The sequence below is a fragment of the Molothrus ater genome, chromosome 1 (genome assembly GCF_012460135.2).
Source record: "Molothrus ater isolate BHLD 08-10-18 breed brown headed cowbird chromosome 1, BPBGC_Mater_1.1, whole genome shotgun sequence".
NCBI lineage: Eukaryota > Metazoa > Chordata > Aves > Passeriformes > Icteridae > Molothrus > Molothrus ater.
In genome coordinates, this window is record NC_050478.2 from 99,747,362 (window position 1) to 99,767,335 (window position 19,974).

The window sequence follows — 19,974 nt, forward strand, 5'->3', positions numbered from 1 at the left end:
CCAAACTTGGGTCTGTGAAAGGTGGCGGTGTCCCAGCAGGGGCAGAGGGACTACGAGTCCCAGGGGGCCGTGCGAGAGAGGGGGCGGTGCTCGCGCCTGCGCAGTGGGCGGGCGCCGCCGGGCCTGAAGGTGATGGCGGGGACGGGCGCCGCCGCACGTTGCGCGGGGCGGGCGGGGAGCGCAGGGGGGTGGGCGTGACGGGAGCGGCCGTTGGTGCCACCGGCGCGTGCCCGAGGCGCGCGGGCCCCTGAGGAGCGGCGCGGGCCCGGCACGAGGTACCCGCGCGGCGGGGGCGGGAGCGGCGGGACCCGCGGGATCGGGAGGGATCCCCCTCCGCCCCGGCTTGTGGGGGGATTGGGCTGCTGGCGCCTTCCTCCCGGCTGCCTTCCCTTGGACCAGTCCGCCTTGCCCGGCGCTGAAGGATGTCGGCCGCGACCCAAGAAAGCGGGGTGGAAAGAGAGATTTCCTGGTAGGGAGGTGACGCTGGATGGGCCTGGGTGTTCCGCGGTGGGCTGCTGTTGCAGCATCTGGGTGGACAGGAAGGAATTTAGGGGGGGAAGCTCAGGCTGTGACTTTTTCACGAAGGGCAGCGGCGATCCCGGCCCCTCGGTGCCCAGTGACAGGAGCCGAGGGAACGGCACGAAACTGTGTCAGAGGAAGTTTAGGCTGGATGTTAGGCGAAGGTTCTTCACCCAGAGGATGGCTGGGCACTGGAGCAGCCTCCCCAGGGAAGTGGTCACAGCACCAGCCTGGCAGAGCTCAGGCGTTTGGCCACAGTCTCAATCACAAGGTGTGATTCTTGGGATGTCCTGTGCAGGGCCGGGAGTTGGCCGTGCAGAGGACATCGATGATCCTGATGGATCCCTTCCAAGTCAGCATATTCCGTGGTTCTATGTTACCACTGAAGGACCGCGGGTGGCTTATGTCCCTTAAGGGGGTTCTTTTTCTAGACATGCCTGTGTCTTGTCCTTGCAGAAAGCTTGAAGTGACTGTACAAATGTTTTATTGTCCCCTGTTATGTTTCTCATTAGTAATCCGCTCCTGTTAATTAAATATATCCAGGGAGTCAGAGAAGTAATCAGAATTTTTGTTAAGGCTGTTAAGTGAAACATGGATCTATGTCAGCTATTACAAACTACTTCAGCCTCACTAATGTCTATTAACAAAATTCCCTCTACCAACTGTCCTGAAAAAGAAAACATTACATTGGACAGCAGTACACGAAGTGTCCTAGAATTCCTTACCAAAGCCAGTTCTTAAACTGAAAGTGTTCTTCAGCTTACCCCAAGGTGTCATTGCTGGTACAAGTATAAACATAAAATGGTTTGCCAAAGTTTTGCTGCTTTGGGAGGAGATAGGGCGCAGGTTCCTCGTTTGGAATGTGTTTTGCTGCCTGTGCTTATGTGACTTGCAGCTGTTTCAGTGTGGGAATTGCATGCACAGAGGATAGTATGTCCCCACTGTCCATCTCCATGGAGGTGGGGTGACAGCAGGTGTTGATCTCCTTTTCTGTTTAATGGCTGTTTGAGGTAAAAAAGGCACGACTGACCCTTGTGGCAGCGTTACTGAATTGCACTCACTATCTAAAAGGCACTTCCATCAGCGAATAAAAAAAAGAAATCATTTGGTGATTTGGGTAGGTGGATATCAGGTGGCTTCCACATGGCAAAAACTGAGTAGATAAATTCAGACTGTTAAGGAGTCTGTAAGGAACGTAAGAAGTTAAAGACTTGTCTGGTGTGACTGTGTGCAGGTCTGCTTCACAGGCTATAGCAGCTGAAAGAAAAGTTTTGATCTGGTTTGGTTTCTAAAAGATTCTGTGTAGTTCTCCTGCTGTAGATGGTCTTTTCTGCAGGTAAACCACCCCACCTCTTGTGTATGCTCATAGGTATCACTTGGAAACTGAAGCGTGGTGTTTTTGCAGGACGGGAGTTCTTGATGTCCCCTAATGTCAGATAAGAGCCCTCAGTTTGCATCTTGGCACATTTCTGGATCTGCAGGGAGTTTTTTCTAGTCTTGAAGACAAGGGCGTGAGAAATTCAACAACAAGAGCAGGAAGAACACTGATTTTTAAAAATGTAAAACTGCTAATGGAATCTCAGCAAATTCCTTGTAATCAGTTTAGTCCTGCAGGTTGGAAAGACAATCCAACATAGTTCTTTTTGGTGTTAAATCAGATAGCTGAAGATGAACTTATTTTCAAAATTAGATGCTGAAGCAAATTCATAATCATCAATATTTCAGTATTAGGAATGGAATGAAATCACTGAAAGGACTGAGACCTTGGCCCAAAACCTGCTGGGAATCTTCCTGGACAGCCAGGTGTCATCAGAATGGATCATAAGGATTTAACCTTGATATGCTGATAGGTAACTACCCAGTTCCATCACTTTAGATCAGGGATCAAACTCAGGGTCAGAGATTCTTAATGACTATTATGTCATGGTATGCCCCTGGTAGATTTTTTTACTTGAGATGAATGGATTGTGCAGTGGGACAATAACAACAACAAAAAAGAGCACTGTTTAAGTTACAGAACTTTTTCCTAATTTTTGAGTTTTGAATTGTGACACCTCTAAAAAACACACATTATTCTTTTTGTCCCTGACAGTATAATTCCAGTGAGAGTAAAATGTTATTATTCAGTTAAAAAATCCTTATGATCTATTCTGATGACACCTGTGATTCTATTTTCATAAATTTAGTTGAGTCTTGAAGGTACCAGTACAGGTGTGTTAAGTCCAACACGCTTTGTCCATATTAAATTTTGTCCAGAAAATTGTGATTTAAGCAGGTGCTGACAGGCAGGAGTGGTGTGCCTACCTAGGACTTTTTGTCTGGTAAAGACTGAAGCCACATCTTCTTTTAGGCATTAGCATTACACAGTAGGATTTACTGTTTGGAACTTTGTGCTTCCTCTAAAAATCTCCAACCCTTTGTAGCCCAGTGCCTTCCATCACTCAGTTTTCCTCTCATCCTCTTCAAACGAGCCACATTTTTTGTTATGTTTCCAGACATGACCCTGCCCCTTGGAAATAAATTCATCTGGATGGTAAAGCTCTGTTTGTTCACATCAGGAAATGAAAGGGACACTTAGATGGGCTATAAATTTTAATTCCTTGCATCTCCTGTTTTATCTTGTCCTGAAAATTGACCTTGATCCTGTGTAACAGTTCTTATGTAAACCAAACAAGTTGTGTGGCTGTGATTGTGGCTTTGTAGAACATTGCAGCAGATACCTCCTGCAGCTCTTTAGGACTTGCCATGTCCTTGAGGAGAGGGATGGAGCAAGGGAGTGGTTGTTAATACAGTCAGGTGCTCATAAAAAATTATAAAACAAATCAATAACTTTTTTTCCAATGGATTAATTTTGTGGGTTGGAAATAAAAATGCAGTGAGTCTCTTCCAAAAGTGGCTGGTGAAAGATTTTAGTAAAACGTGACAGCACTTACCTTTAACTGCAGTGGTAGTGCTTAGCCCCAGCGTGAACCAGGCAGTTAACTATTCTGTCTTAATATTTTGTGAATTTGAAAACTGGCTTTACTGGTGTTAAAATTAGATGGCAACCTTTGCTTCCTGCTGTCTCAGGCCATAGGACAGTACTTTCTGATGAGAGATCTTTCTGTGCTGAGCCACAAGCCTTGGGCCTTGTTGATGACATCTGGCAGAAAGCAGTGTGCTTGCAAAGGCTGCAGTGTTGCAGTCACAGGATTCCTTTCCCAATCTGAATACAGCAGTGTTGTAATGCTGCTGCTTCAGACTGTGAATAGGAATGTTATTAGGGTTCTAATACTAAAGTCTCATCAGAGCTCCTTCTGGTGTAAAGCTCTCTAATCTGATGCACTTTCAGACACTTGTAGATGGGTTAATTTTGTTGTTTGCATGCCTCTGTGCAAGAAATGCTGTGTAAGGCAGTAAACTTGAATAATGGGCAAGAAGGTGTAGCCACTCAGGTACCAAGACCTTAATAAAAATAATATTTCTTTTATAAGAACTGTTCGTGTTCATTTGTAGAGATGTTGGGAATAGCATTTACTGAAAATTAGATGAAGACTGGTTTTGAGTGTGTGTGTGTTGTAAATGTTATGATCAGCCTCTTCACACATAATTTTTCAAGATATTCTGATTGATACTGCACATATTTCCCCATATGGAGAAATTTGAATTCACAACAGAGAATTCAGCACTTACTTTGAATATTTAGAAAAGATTTGTACTGGAAGTGAATGTCTGCCAACAGTAATTCTGCTGAAAGATGAACGTTCTGTATTTTTTGCTGGGAAAAATGACAGCTTTTCAGTGTTTGAAAGTGTGAAATAAATGTGGTGAGAGAATAAAAGAAAAAATCTTGAACCCAATGCTTCCACTGTGAATTCTGTTTTTACGGAAGCTGGGATGTTTTTTTTCCAGTTTCACGCTGGTTTACTTTTATTCCTACTTTGTTTCTAATTGTAAGGCTCCAGAGTTCTTCCTTGAGAATGTTTTCTGGGCATCTTTAGAAGCATTTTGGGTGAATTTGATGAGTAAAAGACTTGGTACTTAGAGCTTGTTAAGTGTCTTATAAAATTATTACATCATATAATTTGCCCTTAATGTATTATTACAGATAGTACTGTTGCTTGCTGTTGGGTTATAGAGAGAAGAAACAACAATGAGGCAAGACCTGGAAAGATCCAAGGTGGCAAAAATGGCATTTATCAAGGCTAGAAAGGAAACAGGTTTGGTAGTCACCGTGGAAGGTGGGGCAGAAGGCTGTACAAAGCTGATTCTAAGATCAAGGTTTAAGCATATTCCTAATAAATGCCTTTTATAATTAGTCATGATAAAGTATTTGAATATCTAAGATTGTATTCTGTAGTCTGGTGTGGTAGTTTGACTCTGGCTGGATGTCAGGTGCCCACCAAAGCTGCTCTACCCCTCCCCTCCTCAGCTGGCCAGGGAAAAGAAAATACAATGAAAGGCTCTTGAGTTGAGGTGAGGGCAGGGAGAGATCAGTCATCACTTGCTGTCATGGGCAAAACAGACCCAATGTGGGGAAATTGATTGAATTTATTACCAGTCAAATCAGAGTACGGAAATGAGAGGTGAAACAAATCCTAACATTTCTTCCTGGCACTCCTCCTTCCTTACTCGGTTTAACTGTACTCCCAGTTCTCTCCCTGCTCTTCCTCTCAGTGGCACAGGAGGACAGGGAAGGGGGTTACAATCCATTCCTCACGTGTTTTCTCTGCCACTGCTTCCTCCACAGGGGGAAAATTCTTCCCCTGCTGCAGCAGGAGGTCCCTCCCATGGCAGACAGTCTTCCACAAACCTCTCCAACACGAATCCTTCCCATGAGCTGCAGTTCTTCATTAACTGCTCTAGTGTGGGTCATTTTCCACTGTGTGCAGTCCTCCAGGAGTAGCCCATTCCAGCATGGATCCCCTATGGAATCACAAGTCCTCTCAGCTAACCTGCTCTAGCATGGACTCCTCTTCTTACAGGACCTTCTTCAGTGTGGGTTTCCTACAGGGTCACAGCCTCCTCCTGGTATCCACCTGCTCTGGCATGGGCTCCTGCACAGGCTGCAGGTGGATCTCTGTTCCTCTCTGGACCTCCATGGGCTGCAGGGACACGGCTCCCTCACCGTGGTCTGCACCACAGGCTGCTGGCTTGTCTCAGCTCCTGTGCCTGCAGCACCTCTCCCTCCTCCTTCACTGACCTTGGTGTCTGCAGGGCTGTTCCTCTCACATGTTCTCAACTCTGCTCTTTCCTGGCCTCAAGTACATCTCTGCAACAGTTTTTTTTTCCTTCTTAGCCATGTTATGCCATGGCTCTGCCACCATCACTGATGGTCTCAGCCTTGGCCAGCAGTGAGTCTCTCTTGGAGCTGGCTGGCATTGGCTCTCTCAAACATGTGGGAAGCTTTTGGCAGCTTCTCAAAGAAACCACCCGTATAGCCCACCCTCCACCAGAGCCTTGCTGCACAAACCCAACAGATCTAGGCAAAAAAGGCTGAACTTTATTTGTGTCAGCACCATCTGTTTTTGTAAAAGTCACTGTATCTGCAGTGTGTCTCTAATTGTTTCATTACATTTTTCATTAAAAAATATTTTATTACAATTCCAAAGACTTTAAATATTAATTATTATAATCCACACTGTCTATATCAGTGATGTGCTGAGTGACCAGAAAAGCTATGAATTAAAAAATGAACTTGGCTGCTAGAATCCAAGTTGCAAGTAGCAAGAAGTCTTGAGCAAGAGTTCAGTTTTTGGCAGCAACCTTTTGACTCTCATTGATGACTCTATTAGTGAAAATGAGTGTGCACTGCAGCTCTGAATTTCATCATAAAAGAAATATCTGAGCTCTGAACATAGAACTAATAACCATATTTCCAGTGCATTTCAGTGTCTGTTAAAGTGTAGAGTCAAAACACTTTAGATTCTCAGTGAGTTGAAAGAGGTGAGGAATTCGTCAAATAAAATACAATGTACTATTGAGAGGGAAGATCCTAAGAGCTTCTCAAATAATGTTTTGATGAAGTGTAGAAAACTGATCTGTGTATTTTTTTGTTCGTGTTTTAGCATCTAACCCCTCATCAGTTCAGCTGTGGGTTGTTTTTTTTTTTCCTGAGGGAGTTCAGAGTCATATGCAGGAAACTGCTGATCTGAGGCTTGCTTATGTGAAGTCCCTTTCCAGCCCCTGTTAGTTATCCAGAGGAAGCTTTCCACTGGTTTGTGCACCAGACCACTACACACATGCCCCTACAGCCCCCACACCTGCATGGCAAGGCCCTGTGGCTGGAAACCCTCTGAGAGACAACCACAAATGTTCTAGGAGCAATGAACTACTGATACCTTTGGATTCAGAAAGTTACTACGTAAGTGGAGTAGAAAGAGAATCAGATCTTAGTTTGATCATTAGCCTAAAGTGGAAGGTAGTGTGAAGAAGCAGATTAATACAGCCCCTGCTTTTAACTAACATAAGGCTTTTTTTGGCCTTTTTTAGCATAGATATATAATATGCCTATTTTTAAGCTTAGTTGCAATCTATAAGCATAATTTCTCTGCCTTGCTTATTGCAGACATGTCTGTAGAGTGACAAATGGACCAAAAAAAAATCAAACCAGATAGCACTTTAAAAGCCAATTTTTTCCTTGACACGTGCCTATAATCTGAGAGGCTTTGGAACTGATACAGAGGATGATCCAGCAGCACTTGTTGGATGGAGTCATACACAGCAGAAACCTTTTTGTTGAGTTGTACTTACGTAAAAATTCAGTAGAGGGCAGAACGAAACTTGTGAAAGAAGGAACCAGCGGTAACAGATGGAATAGCACCAGTTATTAAAAACAGTTCTGAAGAGCAGAAAGCAGTACAGCTGATTGTGATCCTTTCTTTTAGAAGCATTTGAGAGAGAGCATTCACATTTTCATATAATGGTCAGCTACATGCAACCTTAAGATCCAGTACTTTCCATCCCAGAGGGAAATGGAGTTACCATGGACATATTGACTGTGCTAAGGCTCCTGTTTAGCATTCCAGATGTATAATTGAACACACAGGCATTGCATTATGTTCTCCTGCTTATTTTGTCCTCTGAATCCAGTGTGCAGACTTTACACATGTCTGCAATATCTTTTAGTCTTCCTAAAGCTACTTCTTCTTGTCCTTTTTAATATTTGAGTATCGAAGACTGTAGCAGTGAAGATTACTCAGTGTATAAGGACTGTGAAAAAGTTTATTTTACTTTTTTGATTTTGCTCAGGGTGTTTTAGCAAGAAGAGTAGTTTAGGTAAAATAAGAGTAACAAAGTTGTTGTCTTATCTCCACTTAGCAGTATGAGTTGTAATAATATGATCAGTTATAGCATAGCATTTACTAAGTGAAAATAGTGTAGAGGTAGGCTGGGGCTAATGCTTTAGAGTTGTCTGTCTGCAAAGGTTTAGTCTTTTGTCCTTTTTAACATGATTTTACCAAGTTTTAAATAAATTCCACTGTGACTTATTTTGCATTACTCCCTTTAACCTAAAATGTGGTGTTATATTTTCAGACAGTCCTGAGTGGTAGACAAAACCACACAGCTAATGATGCCCAAACTTCAAATTATAAGCAATTTTCTTAGTTTAGAATGAATAACAGATAGTTTGAGTAATACTGCAAAAGTAGTAAAGATCAAAATAGAAATTCTAAACGTTCATTCATGCACTCAAGGTATTAATACAAAGCATAAAAAGTCCCTGTGCACTGCCACTTTCCTATCCATGCTTAGTGACTCCATGCTGTACCAACCCTTTCCAGTTACCAAGAGGTTTATAGTTTTATTTTACATTCAATTTAAGAAAAACAATGCTTTGCATGTATTGAACTAGTCTTAAAATTATTTTAAAATATGTTCCCACACTTTTAGGATACCCATATATGTTTTCAGTTCAATTGTGGTTTTCCTATTTTCTTATTTTGGTTTATAAGCTTGGCAAAATCAGTTTTGGGGGTTTTTTTATATATGCTGTCAATGAGTTCTTGAAAAGAACAAGTTAAATCTGAAAACAAGCTTTGGAGGTTTTTTATTATGTTTAGTAAAAAAGTAAGCAGTATGGTGGTGTTGTTTATTAAACTGAGCTGCTTGGATGAGAGCTCTGTATTTGCTTTTTATGCCATCTGAAAGATGAGTTGAAAAGGATTTCTGAAAACTTGATTTGTTTCTAAATTCTGCTGTGTCTGCCACACACAATTCTCAAAGTTTTCTAGATTTTACACTAAATATGACAAGAATGTAAATTAATTCTCTATTTCCATAGAAAGGTGCCTTGGGAGTAGAAAAAGCTCATGGATTTTCATTGGGAACTCTCCTGTGGTATAATTAATGTTCTTTTTTTAAACAGTAACAGAACAAGTGAAAATGCTTTAAAGTCATCCATATTTACATATTGTGTCCAGAGTGTTTCTGGTATAACTGAGAAAATAATCCAGTGTTCTCTACATATACTATACCCTCAATTCCCTCAGATGCTTTCTGACCTCTTTTACAAATGAACTTAACACTTAAGTTTTTGCCATCTTTTATGCACTGCCAACTTCTTATATTTTAATTTTTCTGATAACTCAAAAAACATTAAATGTAGCAGGATAACCATTTTTAGACAAATTATCCTGATGAAAGTTTCATCTGACAGTATCTGACACATTTTCTCTTTCCAACAGTAAATATCCACAGCAGCCTTTGCCATACCTGTATTGGCCAGGCCTGTTACTTCTGTGTTTTCCAAAGATCTCCTAGAGTTTTTTTTTGCATAGAACGTGTTAGCGCACATCCAAAGCCAATGAGTTTGCGACAGTCACATAAACCAGCTCTGTGGCATTTAAAATTCCTGAACTTTTTTTGTTCTCGGGAACAAAAAGCAAATCTAATAAAAGCAAATCTACTTCCTAATTATCACTGGAAAGTAGAGCAAATGCAAGAGCTAGGATGCTCTTGTAGTATATCAGATTCATGCCAAAGCTGATCTGAATTATAGCACGAGTACAGAAGTTTCCTAACCAAAACCTTCAGCACTGCAGTGAGAAGCTGATCTGTCCTTTTCCTTAAGAGGCCCCTAGAGTACTCCCTTGATGTCAGAGGCCTTCTTAACAGCTCACCACGAGACAGGGGTGCCTTTAGGAATTATGTGGATGTCCAAGAATCCCAACCAGGAGTTTGTCTTGAACAGCCAATATCTCTACAGCTCAATTTACAGTCTGCTGGAGATCCTACTAAATAGTTAGCTGGGATGTGACAGTGCTGAAGAGGAGACCATATCACAAGTGTCTGTGTAGCATTTCATGGTTTCTGTAGCTGATATCTATTCTGTGACTGACCACATGGAATTCTTGGAGCAGAGAACTTGAGTTATATTTGTCCTTAGACAGATTTTTTTTTCTTTGTGGCATTTTTAAGAAAAAACTAATAAAGTAATCTAAGATGCTTTAAAACACCTTTCCCCCTGCTCCCCTGCTCCACCCCACAGATAAGTGCTTTCTCACCTTGGTATTTGGAGCTTGTACCTTCTTGTCCTTTTCTGTATCTTTGCAGCATGATGTAACAGCAGGAAAAATGTTAAACAGGTTAAACACACTAAAATGAAGAAGCAACTTTTCAAAGTCACTAGGTGCAATTGTGGGTAACATTCACAGGTTACTGCCCTGACTTCCTTAGAATCTGAGTGTTTTTAACAACCTAAAGTTACAGGGGCAGTTGTATAGCTTTTGTAGCTCCAGTAATTTCTTTGAGAGGTGTTATGCTTGGAGAAGAAATTGTGTCTCAAATCCATAGGTTGACACACTTCCTGCTGCCTGTTGAGTGCACAGGGTTTTAGGAACTTCCTCTCACTAATTTTCTTAAATGACAAGTTTCTCTGTATTCATCTCATGTTTTAGAGGGATGAAACAGTTAGTTTCATATTTATTTGGATCTCCAACCATAATAATTGTGTGCTTTATATGTCCTGATAAAAATTTGTTTGCATTGTTGAGCCAAGTAACTAAAGTACAATTGAGCAGCTGCACCCATCACCCCTTTAAAAATATTTGTTTCTTTAAAATTAATTTACAAAGTGTATGCTGTATTAATGTGTTCCTTTATTCATGTGCCTTTCCTACATCATGCTGTAACCGTTATAATAGTTCCCTCATGCCAGTGCTTCTGGACAGCAGTGTAATATTCAATGTACCAACACTTCAAAAGGTCTCTCCTTTGTTCATTTAAATAAGCAAAGCACTTCCCTGTGAAACACAGTAAGGTCATTAGGAAAATTTTTACCTTGTTTCAAAAGATGTTTTCTTTTATCCTCTCAAACATAAGCACTGTCATATCTTACCCTTTCCTTATCTATCAAGCTATTGTGCTTCTCCACATTGTAAAGTGGAGAAACAACCAGTAAGCAGTTATGCAGAATTTCAACTAGAACCATACTATCTGCTTACAAGGTGCAAAACCTCTTCAGGGTCTACTGTAGATGTTTAGATAACATTCCTTTTGACCTGCCAGGTCATGCATCATGGAGAAGAAAAGCCTTTAATTAATGACTTTCAAGTCCATCTGAGAATGCAGGAACAAAAAGTGGCATGGAAAGTCTTGTAATAGCCCCAAAACTTTCTCTGCTCTAAAGCCATTGGTGACATTCTATTTTTAAGTTTTACATGGTGCATGTAACTCGGTGAGCAAAGACCTTGAAACTCATTTACTGATCACAGCAGTGTCATGTGCTGCCTGACAAGCATTGGACACAGTGGTGACCCACACTCAGGAGAATGGAACCATTTCCTCCCCAGATGTTCTGCAGCCACTGTGCTGGGTCAGAGGTGCTGGGACAGTGCTAGAATGCAAAACCTAGAAACAGTGCTCTGAGAAGTGCTGCTGTAAATACACTACAAGGAATGGGAAAATTCAGAAATGCTTGTTCAGCTTCTCAGTCCTATGCTGAAGAATGATCTCTTCCCAAGGCTGCTGGAATGCAGTGTCCTGTTAATAACATAAATTATTCAAAGTTATGGTTTCCCCCATGCTGCAATTTGCAAAGCTTGTTTGAACCAGGTATTTTTCAATAGGGTACTGGTGAACAGTAGAAGTCTGACTCAAGAGCCTCCAATTCCCATAGGTGGATGCCTTTTGCTGAGTCTGCTGGCTGGATATTGAGAAAATCTACTTAGGGCAGACACTCAGTGCTGTGTACTATTAGTGAGAGAGGAAAACAGTTCTCTGTAGAGAACGTTATCCCTCAGGAAAGAACTGTAAGTGGCAGTAGGCAAGGAACGCAATTGTCATGTTCCAAGTTTGTTGTTACAATTTCTATAAATCAGTTAAGTAGTTGGTGTATGATAGAGTGCCATCTGAACACTTGAGTTTTACTGAGTGTTTTCACTACTTCTTGTTTTGAGAAGCAATTGCATTTGGATTTCAGAAGTAAGCAAGAATCTCTGCTTCTTGTAAAACTAGAGATACCACAAGCAATTGCTGCTTCCAGTGAAGTCTTACAGAAAACTGAGTTGTGGAGAGCCAGTACCTGTAGCTGATTTACTGCTCCATGAGCAGCAGCAGCACTTCCTGACTCCCACCAAGTTCATACTCTGTCAACAGGACAGAGTAACTGCTTCATATATAGACACAAGTTCCTTTTTTCCCCATTGATGCAGTACCTCCTGTTAGCAGGAGTTCAACAAAAGTGTGTGGCTGTGTGTCACAAGCGATGCAGAGGTTCCCAGGGAGTTCGAAACCTGGGAATTCGTCTTCTCCCCACATCAAACATTGTAATTCTAGTAATTTCCATTAAGTGAAGTACAACAGTAGCATAAAACTACCTAGAAAACATACAGGCAGGACTGTTCCAACAGATCCATTTGGATTATGAAACTTTCCTCTCTTGGAAGAGAACAGTAATTCAAAGTTGAGGAACTTCTAAAACTACACAGAAAAAATTCTCCCATTAGCATGTCAGTATTCTAAAGGGAATTTACACCAATAACTCTTCAGTTGCAAGGTTTCAGGCTGACCAGAAATAAATCTTCATGGGATTAATTTGCTCTTGTTGCTATTTCTCTAAATGTGCCTTTTTTTCACTTTAGCAGGGGCCTCAATGTGTTCAAGACATATATTTGAAAGGTGGGGAACTATTGGAAGAGTTGCAACTTTTTGCAGATACACACCTTACCATATCTAGAAAGTAATAAAGGGTATGTATGGTTTCACTTTTTTTTTTTTTAAACTTCCTCCTGTGTTAGGAAGTATTGATCATTTTCTGCAGCCTAGAAAAATTCACTGCTAAAGCACCTGGCATATATCTAAGGTGAAGAGAAAGCATATATGATGTTTCAATTAAATTTCAGTGATTTCTAGTTTGGATAAAGAATTGTGACAAATAAAAATGGAAAAGCATTAGTAATGTACAAAACTTGTAATGTAACTAACTTAAGTGGCATTTGTTACATCAATTAGCATCACCTTTTTTTTTAGAAGGGAAGGAGTGCTAGTTCTGTAACTTGCAACCATTGAATAAAGGAAAGGAAAGAGTATTTCACAATTTCAAAGCATGCTTTCTAGGGGGTAAAAATTATTTCTTGATGTCTATGCATGCAAAACTAAATTCCTTTCTTCTTTGTGGGGAAGCTCTCAATAGTTATTTCGAACTTTCAGGAGTAATTGGTAAGTATTAAAAATCATAAAGTTAACTGGGTTATTCCACAGTTTTAAAATATTCTTTGCATTGCAATGTTTGGAAAATTGCAATTCAGTTTTGCTCATGTTAATATATGACATTCAACAGTACCTTCCTCCTTCCTGACAGGTGTTACTGACAGACTGTTACAGTTACATTTGTTACTATTTAGGCTATTGCTTGATCATTCATAATTATTTCTATTGGACTTTTTCAATTTTATGAACTTCTATTGAAAATAATATAGAACATGAAAAATTTTACCAAAACTAAGAATCCACTGACACCAAAAATAAATTTTAATTGCACTTACTTCAGTGAATTTATAATGCATTTATGTACGCTCAAGGTTCACTCAAGTTATCAGATGCTACTATAAGTGAAGTTTAAGGGTAACTTTTCAATGGCTGTGCCAGGTTATGTAGATAAAAGCAGTAGAAGTAAGTAGATTCCTAAACTCCTAAGAATGTTTTTTGGCAGTACTGCGATCATTTTAGCAGTGAGGAGCAGAGTATGTTATGTGAAGGGACTATTTTAGTTCAGAATGCTGAGAAAATTATTTCCTTCATTCCAGAACGTAACTATTTCTGCAAAGAAAGATAAGGAAAACCTCTTTAAAGTAGAATAGAAAGCCATTTAAAATTTGGGAATTGTAAGTGGCATTGGAGCAAGTAGAAATCACACCACTGAAATGCTGTTTGTTTACTCTTGTTTCTTCTTTATAGAAACTTCATCCACACTTCTCCAAAATGCAGCGGAGTCTGTTCCACTCTGCATCTCAGCTGGCACATGGGACGTGTTGGTTCTTCCCTCGCACTGGTGTGTTTCAGTGCTTAAAAGGACAGTCTGTGCTGCCTAATGTGGGATGCAAAGTGATTCTGGCACTGGACCCTCCTAAACGATGTCTTCATGCAGGTGCAGCTCACTTTGCCTCAAAGAAAACTGCTTTTTCATCACAGCCAGCAAACACTTCTCACAAAGTACCAGAAGAGAGAAATCCTTTGCCTTCGGCCACTGATGCGCCCAAGCAGAGCCCTGCAGAGTCAGATACTTCAGAACCTGATCCATTACAAGATAAATCAATTAGTCTTGTTCAGAGGTTCAAGAAAACTTTTAAGCAGTATGGGAAAGTCATGGTTCCGGTGCACCTTGTGACTTCCAGTGTATGGTTTGGATCCTTTTACTATGCAGCCATGAAGTAAGTTGGTATTTTGTTGCAGTGCCTAATACCATGGTTGAATTGAGATCTAGTGAATGGACATATAAATTATTATTGCCTGTTAAAAAGTGCCTTTATACTTAGAAGAGAAATGTAGCTACATTTTTGACTAAAGCATAAGGTTAATGTTGGAAGTATATAGGATTCATGAGAGTGTCATGTAGATACTATTACCATGCAGTTATTGCTGTGTACCAGGTATGGTGCTGACATTTACAGGAATGCTCATCTCTCCAAAATGATGAATGGATGTAAACAGCATTGAAATTATTAGTAATCTCTCAAAAGGTAAAGATAGGGATTTGGAATCCTGATTATGAATGGCTAGTTGAGATCTTTATAGACGTTTTTTTTGCCCTTGGACTTCATCCCCAGTCCTTCCTCATAACTGGATTTTCATTTCATGGATTTACCTCCCTTAGCTGTTCACAATGTGTATCCCCTCCTTTTTTGTTTCTGTTTCCTGTCTTTCCTGCCATCCACTGAAAAAATTGCTGCTGTAGACCATAGTTTTTAATTGGAAATTAAATATTTGTGTGGTTAAAAAAAAAAGATATAAACTAAGTATTCTAATTTTAGGGGTTTTTTTAGTTACAGCATATGCTAGATACAATTCTGGAAAATGGCATTTATCAGAAAAAACTACTACATCAATTATGAGCTGCTAGTTTGCTAGTTCAGATGAAAGAGGTTTTATTTATCTGGAAATAGTTTGCTAAATATAAACAAATGTTTATCTCTGGACTGCTGGTGTTGTATATTTAATAATAGAAAGCATGAAACAACGGGGTTTGTGGTGGCAAGGATGGAACTCTGACATCAGAATGCCTTACTGCACAAGTGTTTGTTTTAGTTACTCTAACCAGCTGGCATAATTGCCCTTTCTGGGAGCTATAGATCCAAATGTCATTCTAAATTTAGCTCATGTCAGAGGAATAAAGGTCTTGAACTGTAAAAATATTTTGCTTTGAATAAATTCAGGTTGATGCTTATGTCCAGGCATTTCACATTGAGTGAAGATTACTTTTCTTGAAACTCCTAAGCCTGCTGCTAAAGGAGATATTTGGCAGATGAAAACAACTGAAATATTCAACTAGAAACTAATTAAACTAATTATAACAAAGCTTCAGTTTGTTATATCACAGGAGCAGTGCTCTCTTGAAGTGGAAAAATAACTCTCAGAATGACTGATCATAAAGACTAAACAGCAGTTGTTTATGAAATGGCACAGTTAGAGCTGTCTTTCAGCTCCTACTAGATCTCCATTCTCTACTCTGGGAATTCCCTACTCTCTACTCAGACTGTAGGTTCTAGTAACTGTTGGTAAATTACTGTCTGTTACTGTTCTTGATGCTAAAGTGATTGCATGCTCAGAAGAATGCTTAAAATATTAGATAGAAATAGAAAATATTGGAAACTCAGGTCTTCTATAACTGTGTGTAGCTTTCTTCTATAATATAAAGATGAGCTTTCCTTTCTCTTTTGGTGTTTTCCTGGATGTCAAATAGAAAGAAATTGTGATAGGAGCTCCCTCCACCATCTCGACAGCTTATATTGAAACAGTAGAAGAACTGAGCACAGAGCCCCTGAAGTCTTGTCTATGTAACATGTTGCTTCCTTTTCTTTTGCCACATTCCATGTTTGATATATTTAGAAGTGAATGGAGAGCATTGTCTGAAATTTTAATAGAAAAAGAAGGTAATTTTAGGCAAAACAGAGCATGAAATTGAACATGCACAGCTGGAACCTGAGTAGCTGTCTTATCACCATTACATCTTCTTACCTCAAACATAAACTGGGACACAGGTAAGTTAGAAACCATTCCATCCAACAGAGATAATATAAATGGGTCACCTTTTGAAATGCTGAAAAGAACATTAATTTTCCTATGGTCAGAAACATAAATCTTGTAAGTTTATTGCTTAGATAAAAAACCACTTTGTTTTCAAATTATGAAGTTTGTGTAATAAAGAAATAGTACTCTAAATTACTGTTCAGGTTTCAAATTCCCATTCAAGTTACCAATGTTTTTCTCTTTTATAGTGGGGTGAATGTCGTTCCATTCCTAGAGCTGATTGGCTTACCAGACAGCGTAGTAGACATCCTGAAAAATTCCCAGAGTGGAAATGCACTAACTGCATATGCATTGTATAAAGTAAGTATAATTATAGTTTGTAAATAAGCTCTAAGTCTTGCCTGGTGAACTAAACAGGGTTTACTTGTTTACAGCAGAAAGAATTAATTAGCTTTCTTCGATACCTACGTGTACTTAAGCATTCATTTTGTGGTAAAAATAGTCCCATGCAAGTTGATATGTGTCCTGTGTTCCTTCAAGGAGTCTATCTGTATTTCTAAAATAACTTCTTTGCTGCAGAAGTATTGCAGCCTTCTGAGATGACAGTTAAGTTATTCTTCTGTATCCCTGACATAATTAGCAGGGACAAAGAGTTTAAATCTAAACACTTCAATGAATTTCAGATAAAAGGACAGTTATTTTAATCCTAAATGATTTTTTGTCTTCCCCTTAGATGTCCATCACTCTCAAGTATTTTCATTGTCATTTGAATCAATTACTTATATTCAGCTTTGGGTTTCCTTTTATTGCTTTATATGTGCAAAGTCTGTGTTTGGGAAACTTGAAACATGTCAGACCATTCAAAAACAAGGTACAGTATTTGCTGTACGTGCCACTCAATTTGTTTTGTTTCTAAAAGTGATGTCCTTCTTGCCTGTTTTCAAAGGGGTTACTTTCCCAAACAAAGTGTGAAAGTACGACTCTTTCCAACTTTTCCTTTGCCTAAAAGAGACCAATAAATAAATACAGTTAAATATAAAGATGTTGTTATAGCTGGGAGATCTGGAAGTGTTGGAAGAAACTCGGTGTTCACATGCAGTCTGTTCTGAATTGCATCAAGATGCCGAATACTTGTCTACAAGCTGCACAGGGAGGGTTTGTGTGTTGATGAGTTTATTTAAGGGTGGTCTAATGCCCTTGCTGGCTCTGACAAAATGATACTTTAAGTAAACAGTATGCATTTCTAGGGGATGCGCTGTAAACTGGCTTATTTCCTTATAAATTGAAGATATCTTTAGAATCTGACACTGGTCAAAATAGATTTTCAACATAAAAAAATACCTTTTGCTGGATGTTATTTTCCTATTTTATCTATGTGGTGTATTCTTTGGTTTCTTTAAGATTGCAACTCCTGCCAGATACACTGTGACTTTGGGAGGAACATCTGTCACTGTTAAATACCTACGTAAGCACGGCTACATGTCCACACCACCACCAGTAAAGGAATACCTACAAGACAGGATGGAAGAAACAAAGGATAAAATCACAGAGAAGATGGGGGAAACAAAGGATAAAATTACAGAGAAGATGGGGGAAACAAAGGATAAAATCACGGAGAAGATGGGGGAAACAAAGGATAAAATTACAGAGAAGATGGAGGAAACGAAGGATAAAATTACAGGGAAGATACAAGAAACCAAAGAGAAAGTTTCATTTAAAAAAATAAAGGAGTAGGAGAGATGCTTAATTTTTGGATATATCAAACTTAGCACTTTAACCCTTTGTGAGGCAGGATATGCAAAGTGCACTTCTGAGCTTTTTTTCTTTTTTTTCTTTTATATTTTTTACCCTTTTTCTGGAGACGACAATTGCTACATGGATTTAAAGGTTAAAGTTCCTTGGGGAAGAGGTTGTGACCTAAAAGTTTCAATTTTCAGAAGGAAAAGTGAATCTCAGATTAGAAGTTAGCATGTCCCTTGGTAATAATGTTAAGAATTACTCTTCCCTCTTTTTTTTTTTTTCCCACACCCTCTTCCTCAAAATGAAGACAATTTCTGCCAAGAGCCACTACTCTGTTCTTCTCCCATCATAGTGCACAGCCATGGTTCCACTAGACTGAGTCTTCCATTAAATAAGAATGAAGATTTCTCTGTTGGGAAGAGCAGCATGTTTAGATTTTTAGAGCATGTGGACCCAAGCCTCTTCAATCGTGATCATCTCTCGATTTGGAGCAGACCATTGTCACTGATACTGCACATGAAGGAATTGATGGATGAGCTACTCAGCAGGAATTCATTACAATGGCTTCCTTGGCTTCAGCCAGGCTGCTGTGGTTTATGGGCTGAGACTATGAATCTTTCTTGAACAGTGCATCTCTTCAGAAATCTCAACTGAAAGCTATAGGAAGATGAGTTAATCACAGTAGCCATACTGTCAAGTATACTTTGTTTCCTGAAGTTGATTTACAGTACAAAGTCATTAAAATCAATAATTGTATATTAAACACTAGGATTTGTTCATTGTGTTAAAGTTTACAAACCTGCTCTGTTTCATTTTTGAAACAAAAAAAATTTGAAAGAAAAGTTTTTTTGAGAAATTGCTATACTAGGGGCTTTTTAAACACGTGGAAAGTTAGAGTTAAAAGAACCCCAAAGTTCCTCCTCCCTCAGTAAAACAATTTGACTAAAATAGGCATGATGTCTGAGACAGCAATCACAGTCTACCAAACTTTTTCCCCTAGATTAAGTCAAGCAAACACTTATTCATACCTGAAGGCTGAAATGCTGTCTCAGATGTCATAAAGGACTAAAGTTGAAAATGTTTATTTGGCTGGGCAGGCAAACTTCTCTCAGTTTTATTCAAATGTAGGCTGAATTGAAGTCTGTTTTTCCTATTTCTACTACAGATCTCACTTTGTAGCAACTCAGCATGTGTAAGTTGTTTAACAAAGGTGCTTTTTTTCAGGGGGATATGGGGAAGCAATAGAGTTGGACCCTGAGCATTGCAATGGATTGGAGTGAAAAAAATATAGCTGATGAAGTATCAGCTGTGCCCCATTGTCCTGTTCTCATTCAAGTCACTGAGGGCTTCTCCATGTTTAAGTGAGTTGAACTTCATTAACTTAATTGTGCAGGATTCATTACATACTTCTCTGCCTCTGCCCACATGTTAAATAGTAACTGCAATCTAATGCCTACCTCACAGGGATGTTGTGAGGAATAATCATTGTATATTCAGTGACCTGAAGATGTAAAGTGCCATGTTTCTGATAAAATTATTAAAAAAAATATTTCTGTGAACTCTTACACTGCTACATACTACTGTTAAGGACTAGAGTTAATAGATTCTATTTTGTTTCTCTCTTTTAGTCTGCTTTTCTTACTGTCCCCCTGCACACAGTCTTCTGATGTTGGCATTTCTTCTGATTTCCCACTTTTGGGGGCAGTGTTACCCATGTCCTGCAGGACCCTGCAAGGCCTGAAGTGTGCCCCGGTAACGTTGCATGGTCACTCTCAGTCTGGGGCCACATATGGGACCCTTTCAGTGCAACTTACACACGGCAGGGATTGCACAGGGGCACCTTGGTGTCCTGGGATGAGTTTTTAGCCCTGAGGCGTGGTAGAACTTGTTCATTACAGCACCTCTTCTTGCCCTTCCCCTTGCCCAGCCGGCCTGTGACCACTCCAGTGTTTATTGATCCATCTCTACTCGTGCCAAGTACAAAAGCTGCTTGACTTGGAGTTGACTGTCCTGTGTGATCATTTCTGCGGCTGCAGGAACAGCTCGCAG

The 19,974-nt window shown here is 39.8% G+C and overlaps 1 protein-coding gene across 6 annotated transcripts; it reads left to right on the forward strand.

Annotated features, from left to right (window-relative positions):
* Positions 1–114: 114 nt before the first annotated feature.
* FAM210A (family with sequence similarity 210 member A) lies at positions 115–19,547 on the forward strand. 6 transcript variants are annotated; one of them, XM_054516803.1, is made up of 6 exons: positions 331–469; positions 12,582–12,689; positions 13,897–13,990; positions 14,087–14,369; positions 16,434–16,545; positions 17,587–19,547. In XM_054516803.1, exons 3-6 carry the CDS (start codon positions 13,921–13,923, stop codon positions 17,917–17,919), a joined length of 798 nt encoding a protein of 265 aa, XP_054372778.1. In that variant the 5' UTR covers positions 331–469; positions 12,582–12,689; positions 13,897–13,920; the 3' UTR covers positions 17,920–19,547. The 6 variants fall into 6 exon arrangements, with proteins under 6 accessions (XP_054372775.1, XP_036234558.1, XP_036234561.1 ...); XM_054516800.1 differs by lacking the exon at positions 331–469 and adding an exon at positions 115–129 and having other exon boundaries at positions 13,897–14,369; XM_036378665.1 differs by lacking the exon at positions 331–469 and adding an exon at positions 198–275 and having other exon boundaries at positions 13,897–14,369.
* Positions 19,548–19,974: the final 427 nt, after the last annotated feature.